At 39.8% G+C, this 18,727-nt stretch overlaps 2 protein-coding genes and 1 long non-coding RNA gene across 3 annotated transcripts; 1 reads left to right on the top strand and 2 right to left on the bottom strand.

Annotated features, from left to right (window-relative positions):
* Positions 1–796: 796 nt before the first annotated feature.
* LOC109461818 (small ubiquitin-related modifier 1-like) lies at positions 797–6,937 on the bottom strand. The gene is made up of 5 exons (XM_019758279.1): positions 6,720–6,937; positions 6,475–6,543; positions 3,799–3,876; positions 3,130–3,201; positions 797–2,188 (listed from the first exon to the last, which is right to left on the bottom strand). The coding sequence occupies exons 1-5, from the start codon at positions 6,735–6,737 to the stop codon at positions 2,123–2,125; spliced, it is 303 nt and encodes a 100-aa protein (XP_019613838.1). The 5' UTR covers positions 6,738–6,937; the 3' UTR covers positions 797–2,122.
* LOC109461819 lies at positions 6,886–12,690 on the top strand. The gene is made up of 4 exons (XR_002139715.1): positions 6,886–6,947; positions 11,044–11,137; positions 11,480–11,599; positions 12,374–12,690. It is a non-coding gene; the product is annotated as an uncharacterized LOC109461819 (long non-coding RNA).
* A 121-nt stretch (positions 12,691–12,811) lies between these two features.
* Positions 12,812–18,106, bottom strand: LOC109461817 (apolipoprotein D-like). Its single transcript, XM_019758278.1, has 5 exons — positions 17,914–18,106; positions 17,050–17,187; positions 16,532–16,644; positions 16,132–16,237; positions 12,812–13,191 (listed from the first exon to the last, which is right to left on the bottom strand). The coding sequence occupies exons 1-5, from the start codon at positions 18,001–18,003 to the stop codon at positions 13,051–13,053; spliced, it is 588 nt and encodes a 195-aa protein (XP_019613837.1). The 5' UTR covers positions 18,004–18,106; the 3' UTR covers positions 12,812–13,050.
* Positions 18,107–18,727: the final 621 nt, after the last annotated feature.

Below are 18,727 nucleotides of genomic sequence, written 5' to 3'. Positions count from 1 at the left end.
CCTTGTCTTGTCTCTATATTTATCTGCCACAAACGTTCCAGCATGGTGAAGGCCATCTCTACCCATTTTCGGCATGTTGACCACTGTCAGAGGGCAACAAAATTTGTTTTTTTCCTCCAAAATCAGGCGAAAATTAATGCGCTGGTGTCATCCATAAAAATTACTTGCTGTGGCCTTATGTGGTGAACATATGGGATAGGATGGACTAGGTATTAAAGGTAAAGTGAACATATGCACAGTAAGCATGTATGTACTAAAACGTGTAGGTACATACATGTCTATAAATTAACTGTGTGTCTGTCTGTCTGTGTGTGTGTGTGCTTGTGTTTCCACACATTTGTAGTCAGCATAACTTCATAACGCCTTTATGGATTGTGATGATATTTGGTATGCTGGTAAGTCTTAGGAAGCCAAAGGTCAAGGTCAAATATGGGCCTCCTGATGGCTGACCTTGGTTATATGTATTACCATGATGTATAATCATAGGTGCCAACTCCGGCCACTTTCGTGAATAGATCTGCAGAGGCATATTCACTTCCTAGGGGCGCATGTTGTCAAGAGTTTGGGAATTACCAATAAATTGCATTTATAACAGCCATAGCAACATGGAATCTACGGTTCCCAAGATTGGGAAAGGCATTATTCTTCACCTCAGTTCAGGATGGCAAAAGAAGAACAGCTTTCAGATTATGTAAAGAAACAACGTTTTATTGGATACCATCATGTGGACATGTAATAACAAAAATGTAGGCCCTCCCCCAAACTGGTTACTAGTATAATATTTCTGGTGGGCACCAGAGCATGATTTACTTTACATAACATGGCCGGGGTGTCAGAACTACGAATTTTGGCCTGTCTTCTTTGAATCTACACTTTTTACCAGACTCAAGCCCTGGCTTCTCTAATACATATCCTTCCAGAAGATTTAAAAAATATTACAGGGTAGCCAATCCAACTGATGATCACAAAATGAAGCCAAGGACTGACAGTGGTAAAACGTATAACTCCAAAGACTTCTAACTTCAGGTGAAGCTTGCTTACTTGTACCATAATAACAAGTCACAATTCTTATGCAGAAATAATGGGGGCATCTTTGAAACTAGTAAAAGATACAAGCTGCATGTTGATTGCTTTAGAAAGGATGCTTAGAGGTGTTCTGTATGAATGCAATATTAGTTATACATATTCAAAAAAGGTTTATTTATCTGTTCCTTTAGATGTCTGTTGAGGGTATGTCACAGTTTGAATCACAGGACAAGTACTCTGTTTTGTAAAGATTATCATACAGGGGAAAAAAAAACATTCTACAACTACAGCTAAACATCAATCTCCTTTTCAACAACACAACAACTTCTATACACTTAGAAAACAAAGCCTAAGAAAGTAACAGTATGTAACATTGTGTACATTTTCTCTCTCTGTTTTACTTTTAGGGCATCAACAGACAATGAGGCACTGAAACCCCAAAGCCACTGGGGACATTACAACATATCACTAGATGTTAATGTTAAAATAAAAGAATATTTTTAACCTCTCTGTCTTGCTATTCCCCTTGATCACAGTAGAAAAAGTGGTAGCAAACATTGTACCAAACTTTCTCAAAAAGCAAGCAGCCATATGGGGACAACTACTTTTGTATTTCCTTACTCTTTTCCACCTTTGCCCCAGTGAAAAACCTCTTCCTTAAAATACTGTAAGCAAAACTTGCTACTTCTCCTGTTTGGGTACCTTATGCTGTGAAAAGGGGAAAGCAAGAGATGCAAATGTAGTTGCTGTGTCCTTGCAGAAGGAAACACCAGCTTCTTTGATAACTCTGCCAAATCTCATCACCACTAGTGATACAACTTAGTAACATAATTCTACCACAGTTGCTCTTTAATAAATGCAAGTAACATGACGTAAAAAGAAGGAGTCCACAACTAGCATGTTCTTACAAAGCTGCAATACAAACTACATTGACAAACTGTGGGATAATATCTTGATCACTTGTTGCACAGTCTGTTTGAAACATGTGGTAGAATAGGACTGCACCATGGTATCTACAGCGGGGATGAGATGTGTCAGCTTGCATGGACCGATAGTGTGATTTAGGGTTGGTTGGAATGCAGGAAGCTGCCTTGGTTCAGTGTTCCCCCCCTCCTGTCTGCTCCTGGTACACCTCTATTATGTCGTTATCTGTCATTTCCAACTGTGGAGGGAAGGAAGAGGATACAAACACAACGTTAGTCTGAGCTGAAACTAACAGCTGTTTTTCCTACTGCTAAGCTGGTAGACATTCTGAACTAGCCTCTACCAGGCTTCAGGAGGTGGCTGAAAAGAGTAGAACTCTCTATTGGTCAATTTCTACTCTTTCCAGCTGCTTCCGAAAGCCTGGTAGAGGCTAAATTCTGAACATCTTCCCGCTACATGTATTGCTAACAAAACTAGCCTGGAGTCTCGCCTTGTTAGTAGATCTTGGGGAGCGGACTAAAGCTAACAAGGCTATAACAAAACATGTTCTGATACAAATCATACTGTTTTTCATAATTGCTGTTATCATTCCTGTTCATTAGTCATATGCAGACCATATTTTTGACCTCCAATAAAATATACCCTGTTCTGTCCAATGTTATTCTTCTTCTTGGGAAGATATTTGTTTTTAGACATAAGAAATATTCTTTAAATCTGTCTGCTTTTAAATCCTTTGTTTCCTATATTTACAAACTAGAATTGAACATTGCATACAGACAAGATAAAGTACATAAACATAAGGGAAAATGGGGGAATTTTAATACTGTATTTTCTGTTAGGCACATGTATAGGCACATGTAGTAGGCAACTAATAGATAATATATTATATAGATAATTTGTGATCTATTCTAAAGGATGAATTTGTGATCTACTCTAAAAGATAAATGATATATGTTTTCGCCATTGGGGTTGCTATTTCTGTTCCCAGGTTTATTATTATTTGTTTTGTGGTACGACAATGTATCAGTTATATATTGCCATGCTTTTTTGTTCATTTATAAAACTCAAATAAAGAAAGATTAAAAAAAAAAAATATATGCATCACATCAACAGAGTATTTATGAACAAACAATTTGACTACGTTTTAGGAAAAACAAACAAAAAAAAGGTGTATGTTACCTCCTTTGGTGTCTGGTCATCGTTAATGCGCTGTCCATCAAATAGGAACCGCAATGAGTTGATAGGAACTCCCTAAGAAAAAATATCATAATAAAGTTATTATAGACATCTCCATGACTCATATTTGGACACACCTTTCCCTTTAATCATCAGATTCATCTCGTCACAGGATTAAAAAACAATAATTGTTTTATTGCAAATTCATGCCCGAGGGCTAATTGCAGGAACAGAAGAAACATATGGTATAAAAACAGACAATTAGTACATATAGAACTACTGATAACTACTAAGAAACTACTAGTAAAAACTACTGGGTTTGACTTCTTTTTTGAAGACAGAGGAAGACAAAGGACCCCACTTTTTCTGTAATTTGTGGGTTTTCGGATGTTAAGAGGAGAGTAGTTTTCTTTCATTTGCATATGTGTGAAAGTTTGGGTAGAATTTGGAGGCTACATCAAAGAGTTCATTTTGTTCATTGCTATAGAGGGTACAATTTGATATAAAATGTGTTTCGTCTTCCACCGTATTCAATGTACAATGTTTGCAAATTCGTTCATACACTTGCTACATTTTACAATAGGGTCACCACAAAAATAAAACTGTGCAGTGTTTTAAAATGTACACTACAACTTCTTTACATCAGATTCATATGGAACCAACAATACAGACCTGTCTCTGACAGTATGACTCTTTGAGCTTCCTCATCTGGGTGGTCATTTTCACCTTGAAATGGATCTCACTGTTGTCCTGAAAACAGAAAACAAATAGTGTTTATATACTGGAAATTCATGGAATTTCACGGTAAGGCCACACCAATTTAATTTCTTGGTTAACGGATTTTTCTAGAAAAATAATGGAGCGGGCGGGTGAAAAAAAACAAAAAAAAACAGGCCTAAGCATCCTATTATGGCCCAAAGTGGTACGATAGGAGCCATGAAGTCAACACACCAGGCTGGTTCAAAATTTAAACAATGAATTTTGAACTTTCAATGATACCATTGCATTGAAAGATGGAATAACTGTAACAAATAGGATGAAAAGGACTGTTTTCAACTGTTCAGGGCAAAATATGAGCATTTTGCAGTTGATTCTGAATTTTTATTTTTATTTCCAAATCAGAAAAAAATGAAGCGGGCGAATCCGTTAACCAAGAAATTAAATTGGTGTGGCCTAAGAGGGGGAAGTGGTGATGCAAGGGGGGGGGGCACACGTTGGCACAAAATGTTGAAGTCATACTTCCGTCATGCTCCAAATTAGCTCAAAAGTACATACGAAGTACTTCTACAACACTGTTTGTATAAGTAGAAAATGCTTTGTCACATATGTTAGACATTTCTCAAGGTCGAAGTAACTATCTTTCCAGCTCCAGCTTGGTTTGACCTTGAACGTTAGTAGACCCAGCCCCAAGGACTGATGAAGACTACAATACCAACTGACACAAGGGCACTATTGGACACAGTCCAACTATCAAATATTGATGAGAACATTTGGACAATGTACTAATGCATAGACCGAGTACTAGTACTGTAATTCACTTTATGTTCACGGTAGCCAAAGTTCACAGTCTGAGAAAAATGTTCACCATACATTCATGTTGGTGACAGGTGCAGGAAAAAGGAAAGTTCAGGAAGTATTTGTTAACTGTAATGATAAGTTCATGGTACAGAAGTGACAGTGAAAACAGTGAACATAACAGTACAGTGACTGAAAAAATCAGGAATTACAGTATATCATTACAAGATTATCTAAATGGCAAACATGTGTATGTCTGCAAAGTTTGTGAATTATTTGCTATGACAAACACAGACCTTTTCATTGACTTCAGGTGAAACTTATGTTTTGTATAATATTCCACCAAAATTGCTACAAGTAAGCTACAAAGCTAAATGTCCTTGTGGTGAATTAGTATCATTAATGTCTAATATTTATGTCATTTTTTGCAACATATTATTGTTTTTCACAAGGACCTTTTCATGATCTTGCTTTCGGCTTTCCCCAGAACCCATGTGGAAGTTAGTTCTATTACCTATAGTATACTTCCTGTTTTACAATGTCACAGTACAGTTAACACTCTAGTTTCCTGTTTAAACATGTTACTAGTACTTCTCCAAATTACACTGATATTATACAGGGTTGGACAAGTCCCATTGCCCACTTGCCCAGGGCAAGTAAAAGTACTGTTCGGGCAAGTATGAAGTAAATATCCCCCAAGGCAAGTACAATTTTTGGATGCAAAGTATTAGCCCCTGCAGTATTTCGACCAAGTTTCAAACAATTTTGATAAATAAAGCATCCAGCATTATAAACTCTATAATGAAATAATTTTTTTTCTGCTAGTAAAATGCACAGAAATGCGTCATGTTTTGGGCAAGTAAAAAGTTGGTTCGGGCAAGTGAAAATGACCATGTACTTGCCCGATAGGGCAAGTGGATTTTTGAAAACTTGTCCAACCCTGTATCCATAAGAAGCTGCATCAAAAGTAATTAGGTTATAAATATTTATGGTCTGACTTATGGACTTTGTTCCACATTGACATATTGAAGAACAACCCCTACAACAACATGGGCCCCTCAGCTAAACAGTACACATCTGGCCTACCTAGTAACCTATAGAAAATAAACAAAACATAGAAATAAGGTATTCAACTATGAAGAGAAGGCCCAATGCCTAAGTATTTCTTTTTCAGATATCCAGTCCGTATGGACTTTTATGTAACTGTTGACCAGAGCTGTGCCCCCCTCCCCCTTCCGGGGCCCCACACGTGTGAGCTTTATCACTACCCCCTACAGGGCCCCACAGGCCACATCAAGTGAAGCCGTCAGATTTTCACCTACACAAAGGCTGGACATATTTTTATACTAACAAGATACAATAGCAAAGGTGTGTTAACTGTACGTATCACGATCAAAGCGCGACAGATAATGCTGTTTTGGTGGACTAGTACTAGTGAAGAAACTAAGGACATTTTAGCACCGTGACTGTTAGAACCACGCGTTACATTCATGGGCCGAGCAAGCTGGAGAAAAAATTGTCTATCCAAGCTAATTCAAGTTGCTTTTACAGATCTTTTCTTGGTCCACCAAAACACCAGCGTTCTGAGTCCGGAGAGTTTTGGTTCCTGTGATAGCTGACTATCTGTGAGGGCTGGGGAGCGAGACGCCGGCACATGTGGTGCATGTTAGCCACTGTAAACAATGGCGCGCTCTTGACACTTTCGGTTCCAGCCCTCCCCACAGCGAAACCGCGCCATCTTCCCACAGTCTCAGAACGCTGGGACTTAGCTAGAACAACTATGATAAATATTTCATATATTGGACGTTATCAGAAGATTATGGTGATTTTTACCTGGCCCATAACTTTGAGCTTGATATACTGCTGGTCCCCCGATCCAGAACCCTCTGCCGGCTTCGCATCCTGAAAGAAATCACGTACAATAAGTTCGTTTTACTGAGTTTTGTAACAAAATATGATACAGAAATGGAAGAGGAAGACACATACACCGTATCACATTTCTGGAGATCGAAATCTAACGAAAATGTAGGCGACAGTTGACCAAAATCGGCAAAATTCTCCCCAATTCCCGCCCTTACCGAATTATCGTCCGACATGTTGGTCGCATGAATGGCGCATGCGTGCGGGCTAACCCATGCTTACATCCGGGCTCTTTTGTTTTTATTTACCCGCGTTGTTTATCCAGTACACAGGCGGGAAAGCGAGGTCATTCACCCAAACCCGCCAACAAAACCCCGCTTTCCTGCCTGATGCAGTAGTTCTGTGGCATTGTCTTCATACGGGACGGACTCTAGTTGATGAAGAAGGTACGTAGCGCGATGAAAAGGCCTTGCCCAGCATCATTGTTGATTGTAAACAAAAGACTAAACATATGAATAATTAATCAGGTATCAGGATCCGGTTTGAACCGGTTTTTAGCACTGAAAAGCGCCACCTTGCGGCCAAAGTCACGATGACGCAGCTGAAAATGATGATGGTGGTTGGATAGTAAAGCGTTTTTCTTGAGTCTCAACAGTTATTTGTGGAGTCAGTCATTTTTATTTGGACGTTTTATGTTATATCTAGCTTAAATATGACACGGACTTTAATAGCACTCTCGGGATTCCTTGCTTCGCAGCTATATTTCAGTTTCGGAACTTCTTTAGTATGATCAAGCTCCTCGGCTTGATTTTTTAGCAAAAAAAAGAAGGCGATCCTTTTGATCAGCCCACAGCACAAACTTTTGAATGCACTTTATCAGTGGAAACTTCGGCTTCAAATTTAAAAGTTGAAGAATGAAACAAAATTTCCTATGTTTGTAGATACCTGTTCATCTCCATCAACACTTCAAGTTAGACGATATCGATTCTACCTAGGGCAGACAGCTTACATATAACGTTCATGGTTTTTTTTTTTTCGCTCATAGATATGACAAAAAAGCTGACCCTTTACGTGTACCATTCAAATTGACAGATTGACTGAAACATCTCACACTGGCTACAAGTGGCTTGTAGACTTTCCAAGACAGTAGGGCTGCCACAACGGTACCAGTTCCCGGCACTGCAGTTCTACCGTTGTATTTCTACCGCAGGACTTTCCGTACCCGTACATTTCCCTTCACTTGGATATCATAATATTAGGCTACAGAACGCAGTCATCTAACATGCCTAACACATGTAGAAAAAATAATCTTACAATTAACATAGCAAAATACGTAATCTGGAGGACATGGTGTGATGGAAAGAAAGATGGGAACGGTCAATCACTTGCCTCCATATTTAAAAATGAAACAATATATTTTTTTGAACCAGGAGTTGGACAACTGATGTAATATTGCTGATGATTTTAGATATTTTCTCACTGTATCACATGTAAATGTCCTTTGTAATTGATGTATGTTTTCATTGTAAGGCCACACCGATTTAATTTTATGGATGACATCCTCTGAAGACCCTCAAACTAGTGCGCACGGGCGAATAAAAAAAAATTCCGGCCAAAAATAAAAATGCTACTGAACCACAGGAATACAAAGCTGGTATTGTGAAGTTCGCGACAGTACATAGCGACGTATATGACAAGCCGGCACATGCTGGCTTTTTGCGGCATTTATGAATCGGTACTGTACTATGTACTGAGTTCTTGAGTCGTGGAGCTTCAAATTCGATAGCCTGCTGGGTGCTCGGCTCCGTTTTGTCGTTGACTACCATGGACTACCCAGGCCTAGAGCCTCGGTGGACTTGATCTTTTTTTTTTTTTGAGGGCGACAGGCGAAAATCAATGCTCGAGCGGAGGTCATCTCACAGTCACAGTTGGGGGTTTATAGGCGCTACCAACTGACCCAGCCAATGGGTCTAGACCTTTTAGCTCACTCAGTTAGAGCGTCTGACTGTGGCCCGGGAGCAAGGGGTTTTTATCTGTTTCTACTGTCTCCTCCTGGTTTCTTACACATCCATAAAATTAAATCTTACACATCCATAAAATTAAGTGTGGCCTAATGAAGAAATAAATAAATAAATAAAAAAACATGTACATGCGATGGCTGGTCCGTATACACTGTCATTGGCCAAGACTTACTAGTATTACATGTGGGTTTGACCAATAAAATCTTGGTTTACAAATTTGGCCGAAGGTCCCGGACCTCCTATTGTGTCTATTTCAACCCCTGTATGGGAAACGCTCTTGCAACGGACGAACCCACCGACACCATCGATATCAATGATTAAACGATTTCGTGACTTGAGTGATTTTAATATCCAGAGATGTTATATAATTTGTATGGTTATTACTAGTATGATGACGTCGTTGCCTATGGGATGTATTGGCCCGGTTATAATTTTACCGAATTTGATACGGATGGGTTTTATCCATTTGTCGAACATTTGTTCAAAGTCAACTTCAAACATTTGTCTCGTCGATCTTTAATTCACTGAAGCCGTTATACATGAAACGGAACTTGCTGTGAACGGGTTATCATTGATAGCACACATAAATAATTAAGTTGTATATTATTTATCAGAATGAAGAATTATAATTAAATTTCAATAGCAAAAGCGGAGTGACGCATGTGCACATCGATCTCCAGAGCGTCACCTGGCCTACCTTGAAGAGAAATCGCCAGATGTCGCTTTTGACAAGTGATCAGTTAGGCAGAACTGAATTTATTTGTTCGCGAAGTGGTCTTGCATTAGGCCACACCAAGTAAATTTTATGGATGACGTCCTTTGGAGATCCTAAATCTAATGCGAGAGGGCGAAAAAAAAACAAGAAGGGCCCTAAAAACAAGATGCCTAGATTAGAAATATACTAAGAGACGACAAATGTTAGGACACAAATTGAATGAGGTGACACAGTGTAACAAGCAAGAAGTCTTTCATTCATAATCAAAACAGTAATAAATCAGGTGGAACAGCAGTTGTCGTCCTGTCCTGTTTCTTTCATCACATTTTTGTGCCCTTTACCCATTTCGCGTTACGGGTTTCAGGTCAATCTGACGATTTGCGGCACTGTCGTGACTCTTTGGTCATAGTTACAGGAAGTGGAATTTCTTGTTTTTTTTTCTAGGAACAGGCCAAAATCAATGCGCGCGCGGACGTCATCCATAAAATTTACATGGTGTGGCCTTAGCCCGCATCATCTATGATTATAAAACTTTATTCTCGCTATCATTCTGAAAACTCAGCATGCAGACAGAGGAAGAATAACTCTTACGTCTGTTGTACGCATTTATTGAGAAAAAGAATCGAAAATCCCTTACTATATATATATATATATACAGTACTAGTATACGTTAGCGTTCATACGATTATTATAACCAATAGTACTAGTGTCCACTCAATGTTCTACTTGCTCAGTCTGTAAATTTTTGCTGATTCTAAACCACCATCTGTAATAACCATTGCACAACATTGTAACTGGTTGCATCACTACATCTCCAAGCAGATGTAGCAAAGTAGCCAGTAAAAAAGGCTGCCTAAAAATTACATAACAATGAATAAACCAATGCCAGAACACATCTGCCTAAATATGAGTGATATTGGAAACAATCATCCTCAGGATTTATGTTCAAGTTCAAGTCACAAGACCAAGTTGCAATGCAGATTGCCGGTACAGGTCAGATGTCTCTGTTTGCTAGCTATAATTGTTGCCAATTAAGAAAATTGTGCAAAACAAATTTCCTGTCTGCTTCTGTAAGGCAAAAGCAAGTAAACTTTATGGATGACATCCTCCATGGACTCCAAATCTAAAGGGATGTCTGTCAAAAAAACAAGGCGGGCCAAAAAACAAGATTCCTACACTGTTTCCAAATTTTGACCTACTACTGCTAAGTTTACTGCCAACTATTTCAACATCCATTTCTCACTGAAAAATAAAAGTTTTCAGTCATTGTACAGATGGTTTTGATTCAGTGGGAACATCACATATCAGTGCCTTGTCTTGTCTCCTCCCTTCAAATTTATCTGCAATATACATCCTTATATGGCAACAGACACCTTTGCCCATTTCTGACACGTTGACCACTGCCAGAGGGCAACAAAGTTTCTTGTTTTTTCCCCCCAAATCAGGTGAAAATTCATGCACGTTCTGATGTCATCCATAAAATTTACATGCTGTGGCCTAATGAATACATGCATACAAGACTAGACTCTAGACTCCTGCTACTTTGGATTTAGTTTCAGCTTGTGTTTTTGCTGGAGGAATTCTCTGGGCGCAAATTTGAAGGTAGGAAGAAAGATCATATCAGATATTTCTCAGTGAAATTCTGTCCAACTTATATAAGAAAAAGGGGACTTTTTTTGGCATTTTGCTGTTGAATATTGTAGGTTACTGCAAGCTCTTCCCTTTTTCTACTTTCCTTCATTTGTAGCTGTATATATACGTACTTACAGCATATTTCTCCAATGTGTTTTCCATGGCTGTACCCAGCATCTGAACTGAGACGAGCTACTAGTAACCGAAGATGTCTTGGAACACAATGTCTGTCCTGTTCGTGGTTCTGATATTGAGTGGAGCTGCCATGGTAGGATTTTGTATATAATAATGAGTTAAGAGTTAACTTTGCAATTCTTGAATGTAACTAGTTAAAGTCAATAGTGACTGTGCCCAACTTCAAAATGTGAAACGTGAAATAAACTGTACTCGTATCTTGAGTCAGCATCGTCACGTCAAAAAAAGCGTTTATGCCATTCTGTTTAGACTGTAAGAAATCATACACCTAATTGTTATGTTTCTATTTGTATGTTTTATTTTACTTAGTATATGGCCAATGGAGACATGTAATAAAGAATAAAGTAAAGTTATCTGTTTTTCTTGACTGTATATCTTGACTGTTGTGCATATTTATCTGTTTATCTTGACTCAGAGTTTCCCTCGAGAGAAGCGGGCCTGCCATATCGTTATAAACGAGTGTGTGACGGCTGACGGTCTGGATTGTGACACCAGTCCCCTGGACCCTTGCCTGTGTAAAACGGAGACTATCTGTGTAAGTCACAGTACGTTCTGTATGTACCTAGTTATATTTACAGAAGGAAAAAATTTGCTCAGTTTCCTCTTCTCCAAACACAAAAGGTCAATGACCTGAACCAGACGTCTGCCACCATGGTAACTGGTGTTGAGCTACATAATGTAGCAGGAGATATTTAGACTCCTATCACCGTATATATGAATTTGTTTGAGTAAGAATTAACAGAGCTGACCATATACGAAGGTAAACATTTTAATACATTTGCAAAAGCAAATGTCACCTTTCTAGTAATTTCCTACTGAATTTGCAGCTTTATCCAAAAAAGACGGGATCGACCAAAAAAAGATTCATTGAGACGTTTTTTTTAAATTTCTGGCTGTTCCAGAGGGTTAGTGTCAGAAAAATGGTCCCAGGTAGCCTCCACCAGGCCTTTCTACGGGAATACGGATCGTAGAATTCGTCAAAAAACAGTAAATTGGCCAAGGGAGTCCGGCCGCAGGGAGGTAGTTTCTTTCTCTCCGAACTGCGCGGCCAGTCAAACCTACAAGGCGGCCAAACTCCCCTGGCAATTATTCTCCTATATATAGCCAGCGTAGTTAGTCTGATTGAGACTAGGTCCCAGGGTTGTCAGACTGAATGACGATACTAAAATTGTCTTCAATCTAGTCAGTGTGAAATGTAGTCATGGAGCCCAGTGCTGACCTAGTACCTAGCGGTTTTGTTGTGCATGTTTTTGTCAGTAGAGAAGGGAGCACTGTCCACAGTATTTTGACCTAACATGTTTTTTCCCAGGTGAATCCAGAATGCCCACCTGACTCTATTTCCTGCATTGGGTGATGCTAATCTGCCAGCTGAGTACGGTGACATATGGTCGTTGGCTGCTTCAACTGACTAGGTGGTTGTTTTTTCGGCATTGGGCGGCGAAGTAGTCCACGTAGAGGAGATATCGCAGGCTATGTGATACATTTTGTAATAACGTTAACGCCCCGCCTTCAAACCACCGAATGAGCGTATTATCACACCTGACCAGGGATTATCTCACCATATACACCTCGTGGCGAGACATTAACCCTTTATGCTTTATTTGCAAAATCATGCCCAAAGGCTGTTTAGTCACCGTAATATTGTCAAATTCTAGCTGGCCGCATGAAAACTATCAAAGGTTTTACATAGTCAGACATTTTTGCAGACGTTGTTTCTGTCTGGTAAAATAAACCATAGAACATGATGTGAAATATATGAGTTTTTATTCAAATATCTGTGACACAGTCACTGTGATAACTTAGAATTATGGTTATATTACCATCACATCGATCTTCAAAGCGTTAACGCAATGTTGGGCCCGTGTAAGGATGATATTTTTTAATGGCGAATTGAAAAAAAAAAGTCTTTTACACAGACGAAATGTCAATGCCTAGCGGAAAATGGCGACCCTTGACGACGTCTCGTTCCCAGAGCAGGTGTCGTCCTCAGGGCAGTGCGGGGCAGGTGTCGTCCTGTATGACGTACTCCAGTTTGCTGGTGTCAATCCCGTGATCCTCCAGCCTTCCCAGAATGCCATTCAGTCTCTCCTCGTCCATCTCGCGTTCTTTGCTGAAGATCCAAAGAATCTACAGAGAGAACGAGACAAAACTTGATAACATTACCAAACAGAAATATAACGCGATATACAGAGTACATAGACTCTTTAGGCCACACCATCTTAATTTGTTGGTTTACGGATTCGCCCGCCTCATTATGGGTTCACCACACCACGAAGTGGTGGTGAACCCATATTGCTTTTTCTGATGTTTCTTCTCCTTCTCCTTCTCCTTCTTCTTCTTCTCCTGCCACTTCTTTAAATTGATTCAACTCCTTCATTTTTGGGCGAAATTACCTGTAATTTCGTATAGAGGTAGAGTGGGTAAATACCCTTAGGCGTTTTTTTAATTTTTTTGATGTAAGCTTTTACAATCGTTTTATTTGCTTTTTAGTGGTCCCCATAGGAAAGTACTGTGGGGGCGTACGCGCGTGACGTAATAAGAAAGGGGGGGAATTCGGGGGAAGGCCCAAATATGGGCATACAAGCAGGTGTGGTCATGTTTGCAGATGTGGCTGTTGATTGGCTGTTGGCTAATTAATTTATTTACTACCATTTTCACGTACAATAGGGGGATTACCAGCGCGGCTGGTCCACGCGGTCTCGGCCGTGGGCCATGATACTCTGATATTGGATACCGATTCGTGTGATTCCTATAAACATTTCACCTAACTACGAACTAGTTGGAAGAATTATAGCTGCATGGATGCCTGTATATGATTTTAACAAACACTGAAAATCTGACGCAAAAACTGGCAGATATTTTGCTCTTCTCTGTTGGAACAACGCAAGCAGGAGGTCAATGACCTGCACCCCGCGAGTACTGTAAACAACGGTACGTAATGTGTATTGTCGGCGCACGCGCGCGCGCCACGGTATCAACAATTTTCCACAATCTTCACCGACTAGTATTATTATGAAGAATCACCAAAATTGTAGAAGGAAATCTCCTAGAAAGTCCCTTACTAGTACTTGAAGCGATCGTTACCGCCATGTTGTTCACTTTATATGACATACAATGCAGAGAGTAATGGAAACGTGTCCAGATAGCTCGGTTGGTAACGCGCAGGGCTGCAAGTCCAGACATTTACGAGTTCGAACCCCGGTACACTGGATATTTTTAATTATCCCTTTTACAATTTTTAACAATTTTAACATTTTTAACAATTTCATCAATTTTAACCATTTTAACCATTTTACATTTTAACAATTTCAACATTTAATTTTAACATTTTCGTTTTAATATCCATTGCTTTGCTTTTAACATTCCAAAACTGATTGTTCTTACTCAAGAATTTCAATAACTTCGAATGTTAGTCTTTTGTATTTTTTCAACATACAAACCAAAATCACTTTGATGTTGTCACAAAAGTAACATCTGTGCGCGCATCGGTTTTCGTTCATTTAAAAACTACAAGTACAAAACATCTGGAAACTAAGCAAACATACTCAGTAAATTGATTGCTGTAATTCCCGATTTTTTTTCACTGTACCGCAACGCAAGCGGGGGGTCAATGTTCACGGTTTTCACTGTCACCTCTGTATTGTGAACTTATCATTACAGTTAGGAAATAATTCCTGGGCTTTCTTTTTCCTGCAACTGTCACCACCGTGAATATATAGTTCCGTGAACATGTCCATTTTCTCAGGCCGTGAAAATTTTGCTTCCGTTAGTAGTAGTTACAATCTCGTCAAAAGTATAAAGTAAAGCTGTCGAGATTTAAAGTGCGTGTCGTTGTATCTTTGTAAAAAAAAGGGAGATAATTGCCAAGTGCCAGTTTTGTAAATACCTGTCGAGATTCAAACAGCTTGTCCTTGTATAATTGCAGTATGATTTATTTAGAATCTCTCATTTTTGTTTGGGGAAGGGTATGGAGTGAAATTCCTACATTTGCTCCGAAGCGAATGTTGGCCTTTCTAGTTTAAACGGATTCAGCTTCTTCATTTTAGGGCCTAAGGTCCTGAAATTTGGTATGGAGGTACAGTGGGCAAATACCCCTAGGCGTTTTTTTAAATTTTTGTGATACAAGCTTTTAGAATGGTTTTATTTAGTTTTTTGGCTGTGTTATAGCAAATGCATTACTGTGTTAGTGTGCCGTGTTTACCACGTCTGGGCATGAGTCATCACAATGGAATGCAGGGCATCAACCAATAGGCATGCAGCTTTCCTCTATACTTCTTGCTGATTGGCTGTTGGGATTTAACTTAACACCTGCACAGAGCATTTCCACCTGCACAGAGCATTTCTTGCTGATTGGCTGTTGGGATTTAACTTGATTAACACCTGCACAGAGCATTTCCATACTGACAGTATGTCTTTATTCAAGTGTTTTGGTAGGTATTTCAAGCTTTTCTGCTCCAGCATTGGAATGCGGGGCATGAAGGTTTTTTTTTTTGAAAATCAACAGTTTGCATTATGCAATTAAAAATCCTAACCAATAAAGAAGGGAATATCTATCCAACTGTTGTTTTAGTTGTATGTTACTTCATATTATAGTTATATCAATGTAAATCATTGTTTTCCCTTGTGTTTCTCATTCTTTCCCTGCCATGTCGTAAAATGTGGTGAACCCATCGCTGTATTTGCTCCAAAGCAAATATTGGCCTTTCTAGTTTTTTTTCTAAATTTTGCAAAAAAAAACAAAAACATTTCAGTCTCTGAATCAACTCCAAAATGCTAATATTTTAGCCCCAACAGTTGACAGAAGTTACTTATCTTCAGAGTTGCTTTAGTTTTTCCATCTATCAATACAGTGGTTTGATTAAGAGTTTGAAAATCATTGTTTGAATTACAAACCAGCATGGTATGTATGTTGACTTTCTGGCTGCTATCATAGCATTTAGGGCTATTGCAGGATGCCTCGGTCTGTTTTTTTTCGCCCTGTCGCTTTATATTTTTTCAGAAAAAATCCGAGAACCAACAACTTAAATTGGAGTGGTCTTATGTCACTATATACGGTGACTAATGTACCTGCATGTTTCCAACCCAGGCGTCCATACAGGTAAACCCGACAAAGTAGCCAGTGTCGGGGTCGTGGTCGATCTCTAGAATCCAGTAGGGCATCTCCGGTAGGAAACTACGGACAACACAGGGAGGAAGGTGCACGTGTTTTAGCACAGGCGCACATTCGACAATGCCGTACATATTAAAATATAGACGTTGGAGTCTATTTCTTCCTGACAGTTGCAATGTCGACATTGTCTAAATTTGACTTTCAAACTCTCACATGAAAGTTCCACACAGTCACCATGCTAAGATTATAGCATCACTGAGATTTGCCATTAAATTTCATTTCATAAAAGCCAAATTAAGGGCGAAAACTGCTTAGTTGTGAGGGGACTTAGCAAAAAATGTACAAAATTGTTGCTACCTGAGGCCGAAGTAAGGCACGGAAAGTTTGGCTGGCTCCTCGGTATTTGGGTCGGCGTACAGCGGGTCGACATGGTCTATCGCCTTCCCGTCTCTGATGCCGTTATACTGGAGCTGAGAATAGATGGACAACCTCTGTTAGGTCATGCTGATTCGATTCTTCATTTTCATTTCTTCGCATTTTCATTTGGAATTGATTTTAATATATATATTGTATTCTACAACATAAGTATCGTTTTCTATTTTTTTTTCAATTTATGGCATGTATATTTGCTCATTTTGCACATGCTTTGCATGATTTATAGTATGATCGAAAGCTTTTTACAGACGAAAATTCATGCGCGCGCGCATGTAATCCATATCTACATGGCCTGGGTCTTATCAGAAATAACCTATATGAGCTGACTTAGGTTTTATTTCGCTCTAACGTTTCTTTGGCCTAAACTCTTTAGTCATACGTTAACGACTCATATAAAAGACTTGGTAAACGTTTAAACTTGAACTTGTGGAAATGCTGACCTTGATCCTGCCGTCCTGTAGTCTGGTGTACGTGTCTGTTCCACAGTCCACATCCTCCTCTACACTACTGGGGAAGCGGGCGATCTCTATCCACGTGCCCAGCCAGCTGTCCACATCAAAATTCTGTGCTACGGACACCTGCAGACAGAAACAACCAACCACACTGTAACTAGCCTGGTACCAAACCCTAGGGTCGGCTTGGGGTGATTTCCCTACCCACAATTCACGAATTTCCCCATCCCCAGAATGCATTGCGAAAACAGGGGTCTAAACATCATTTGCATAGGCATCGGAATGATCCTGGTGACGCTAAACAGCTTGTTTTTCACTGTGTTTTGAGGTGTACGTTGGGTCATTTTATGCTCAACGTTGATTAAGTTACTATGGGTTGAATCTAACAGCAAATAGAGGATTTTTTTTTTTACTTCATTCTCTATTTGTTGTCAGATTCCACCCCATTCCTGGTATGGATCCGGATCGAGCCGAACCCGACCCGAATCGATCCGGAAAAATTTTCCACAGTGGGAACGCTCCCGATCCGGTTCGATTCGGCTCGATACGGTTCTTCAACGATCTGACACGATACAATACGACAATGGTACGATACGACATGATACGGTAAAAACATCTACCCTCCTCCAGGCCTTTCGACGGGAATACGGATAGTTGAATTCGGCAACAAAGAGAGTAAAATTGGCCAAGGGAGTCCGGCCGCGGGGAGGTTGTTTCTTTCCCTCCGAAGCGGCCAGTCAAACCTACAAGGCGGCTAAACTCCCCTGGCAAATATTCTACTATATACAGCCAGCGTAGTTAGTCTGGTAGAGACTATTCGTAGTGGGCGGGAAAAGATCCTTGTATACTTACATCTGGGCACCCTCCCCAGCCGTATACCTGTCCCTGTACGGCCGGCACAGACAACGCCAAAACTGTGGCAACAAGAACAGTAAGCAGCATGGTGCAGGTCCAACTGTGGTACTAGTGAACTGAATCTGTACCCTGCAGTCATGGGCTTTATACACACAAGCCTGGGTCAACACTCACATGTCCCGCCACCTGAGGTACTCTTATCATGATTTCAATATTAGACTACTCAGTGTTTCATAACGCTCTTACACAACGCCATAACGTCATTAGGCCACAGGAAGTAAATGTTATGGATGACTTCCCTCACAGACTCCAAATCTAACGCCATAGGGCGAAAAAAAAACAGGCAGGCCAAAAAACAAGATTCCTTCACTTTCAAATTTTGACATCATAAACCTTGTTAAACAGGAAATGATACATATAGTGTGCTATTTAAGTTTACTGACAACTATCACAACATCCATTTTTCACGGAAACAACTTTGAAAAAGTTTTCGATTATTGTGTAAATGGTTTCATTCAGTGGGAAAAACGCATCCACAATCACATATAAAAGGAATGAAATTCACTGCATCAAAGTAAAAGACAAAACATTAAATCAGAGCCTTGTCTTGTCTCCTCTCTTCATAATTATCTGCCATCCACGTTCCGTCATAGCAACAGACACCTTTGTCCATTTTCGGCATGTTGACCACTGTCAGCGGGCAACAAAATTTCCTTTTTTTCCAAAATGAGATGTCATCCATAAAAATTACTTGCTGTGGCCTAACGGACGTTGACCCGGTTGCCCGGGTGATTGTGACGGCCACCTGTTA

Source organism: Branchiostoma belcheri, unplaced genomic scaffold (assembly GCF_001625305.1).
Source record: "Branchiostoma belcheri isolate BF01 breed outbred unplaced genomic scaffold, Haploidv18h27 scaffold96, whole genome shotgun sequence".
Lineage (NCBI taxonomy): Eukaryota > Metazoa > Chordata > Leptocardii > Amphioxiformes > Branchiostomatidae > Branchiostoma > Branchiostoma belcheri.
The sequence above is the reverse complement of the archived record's forward strand: the minus strand, read 5'-3'. Positions and strand labels throughout refer to the sequence as shown.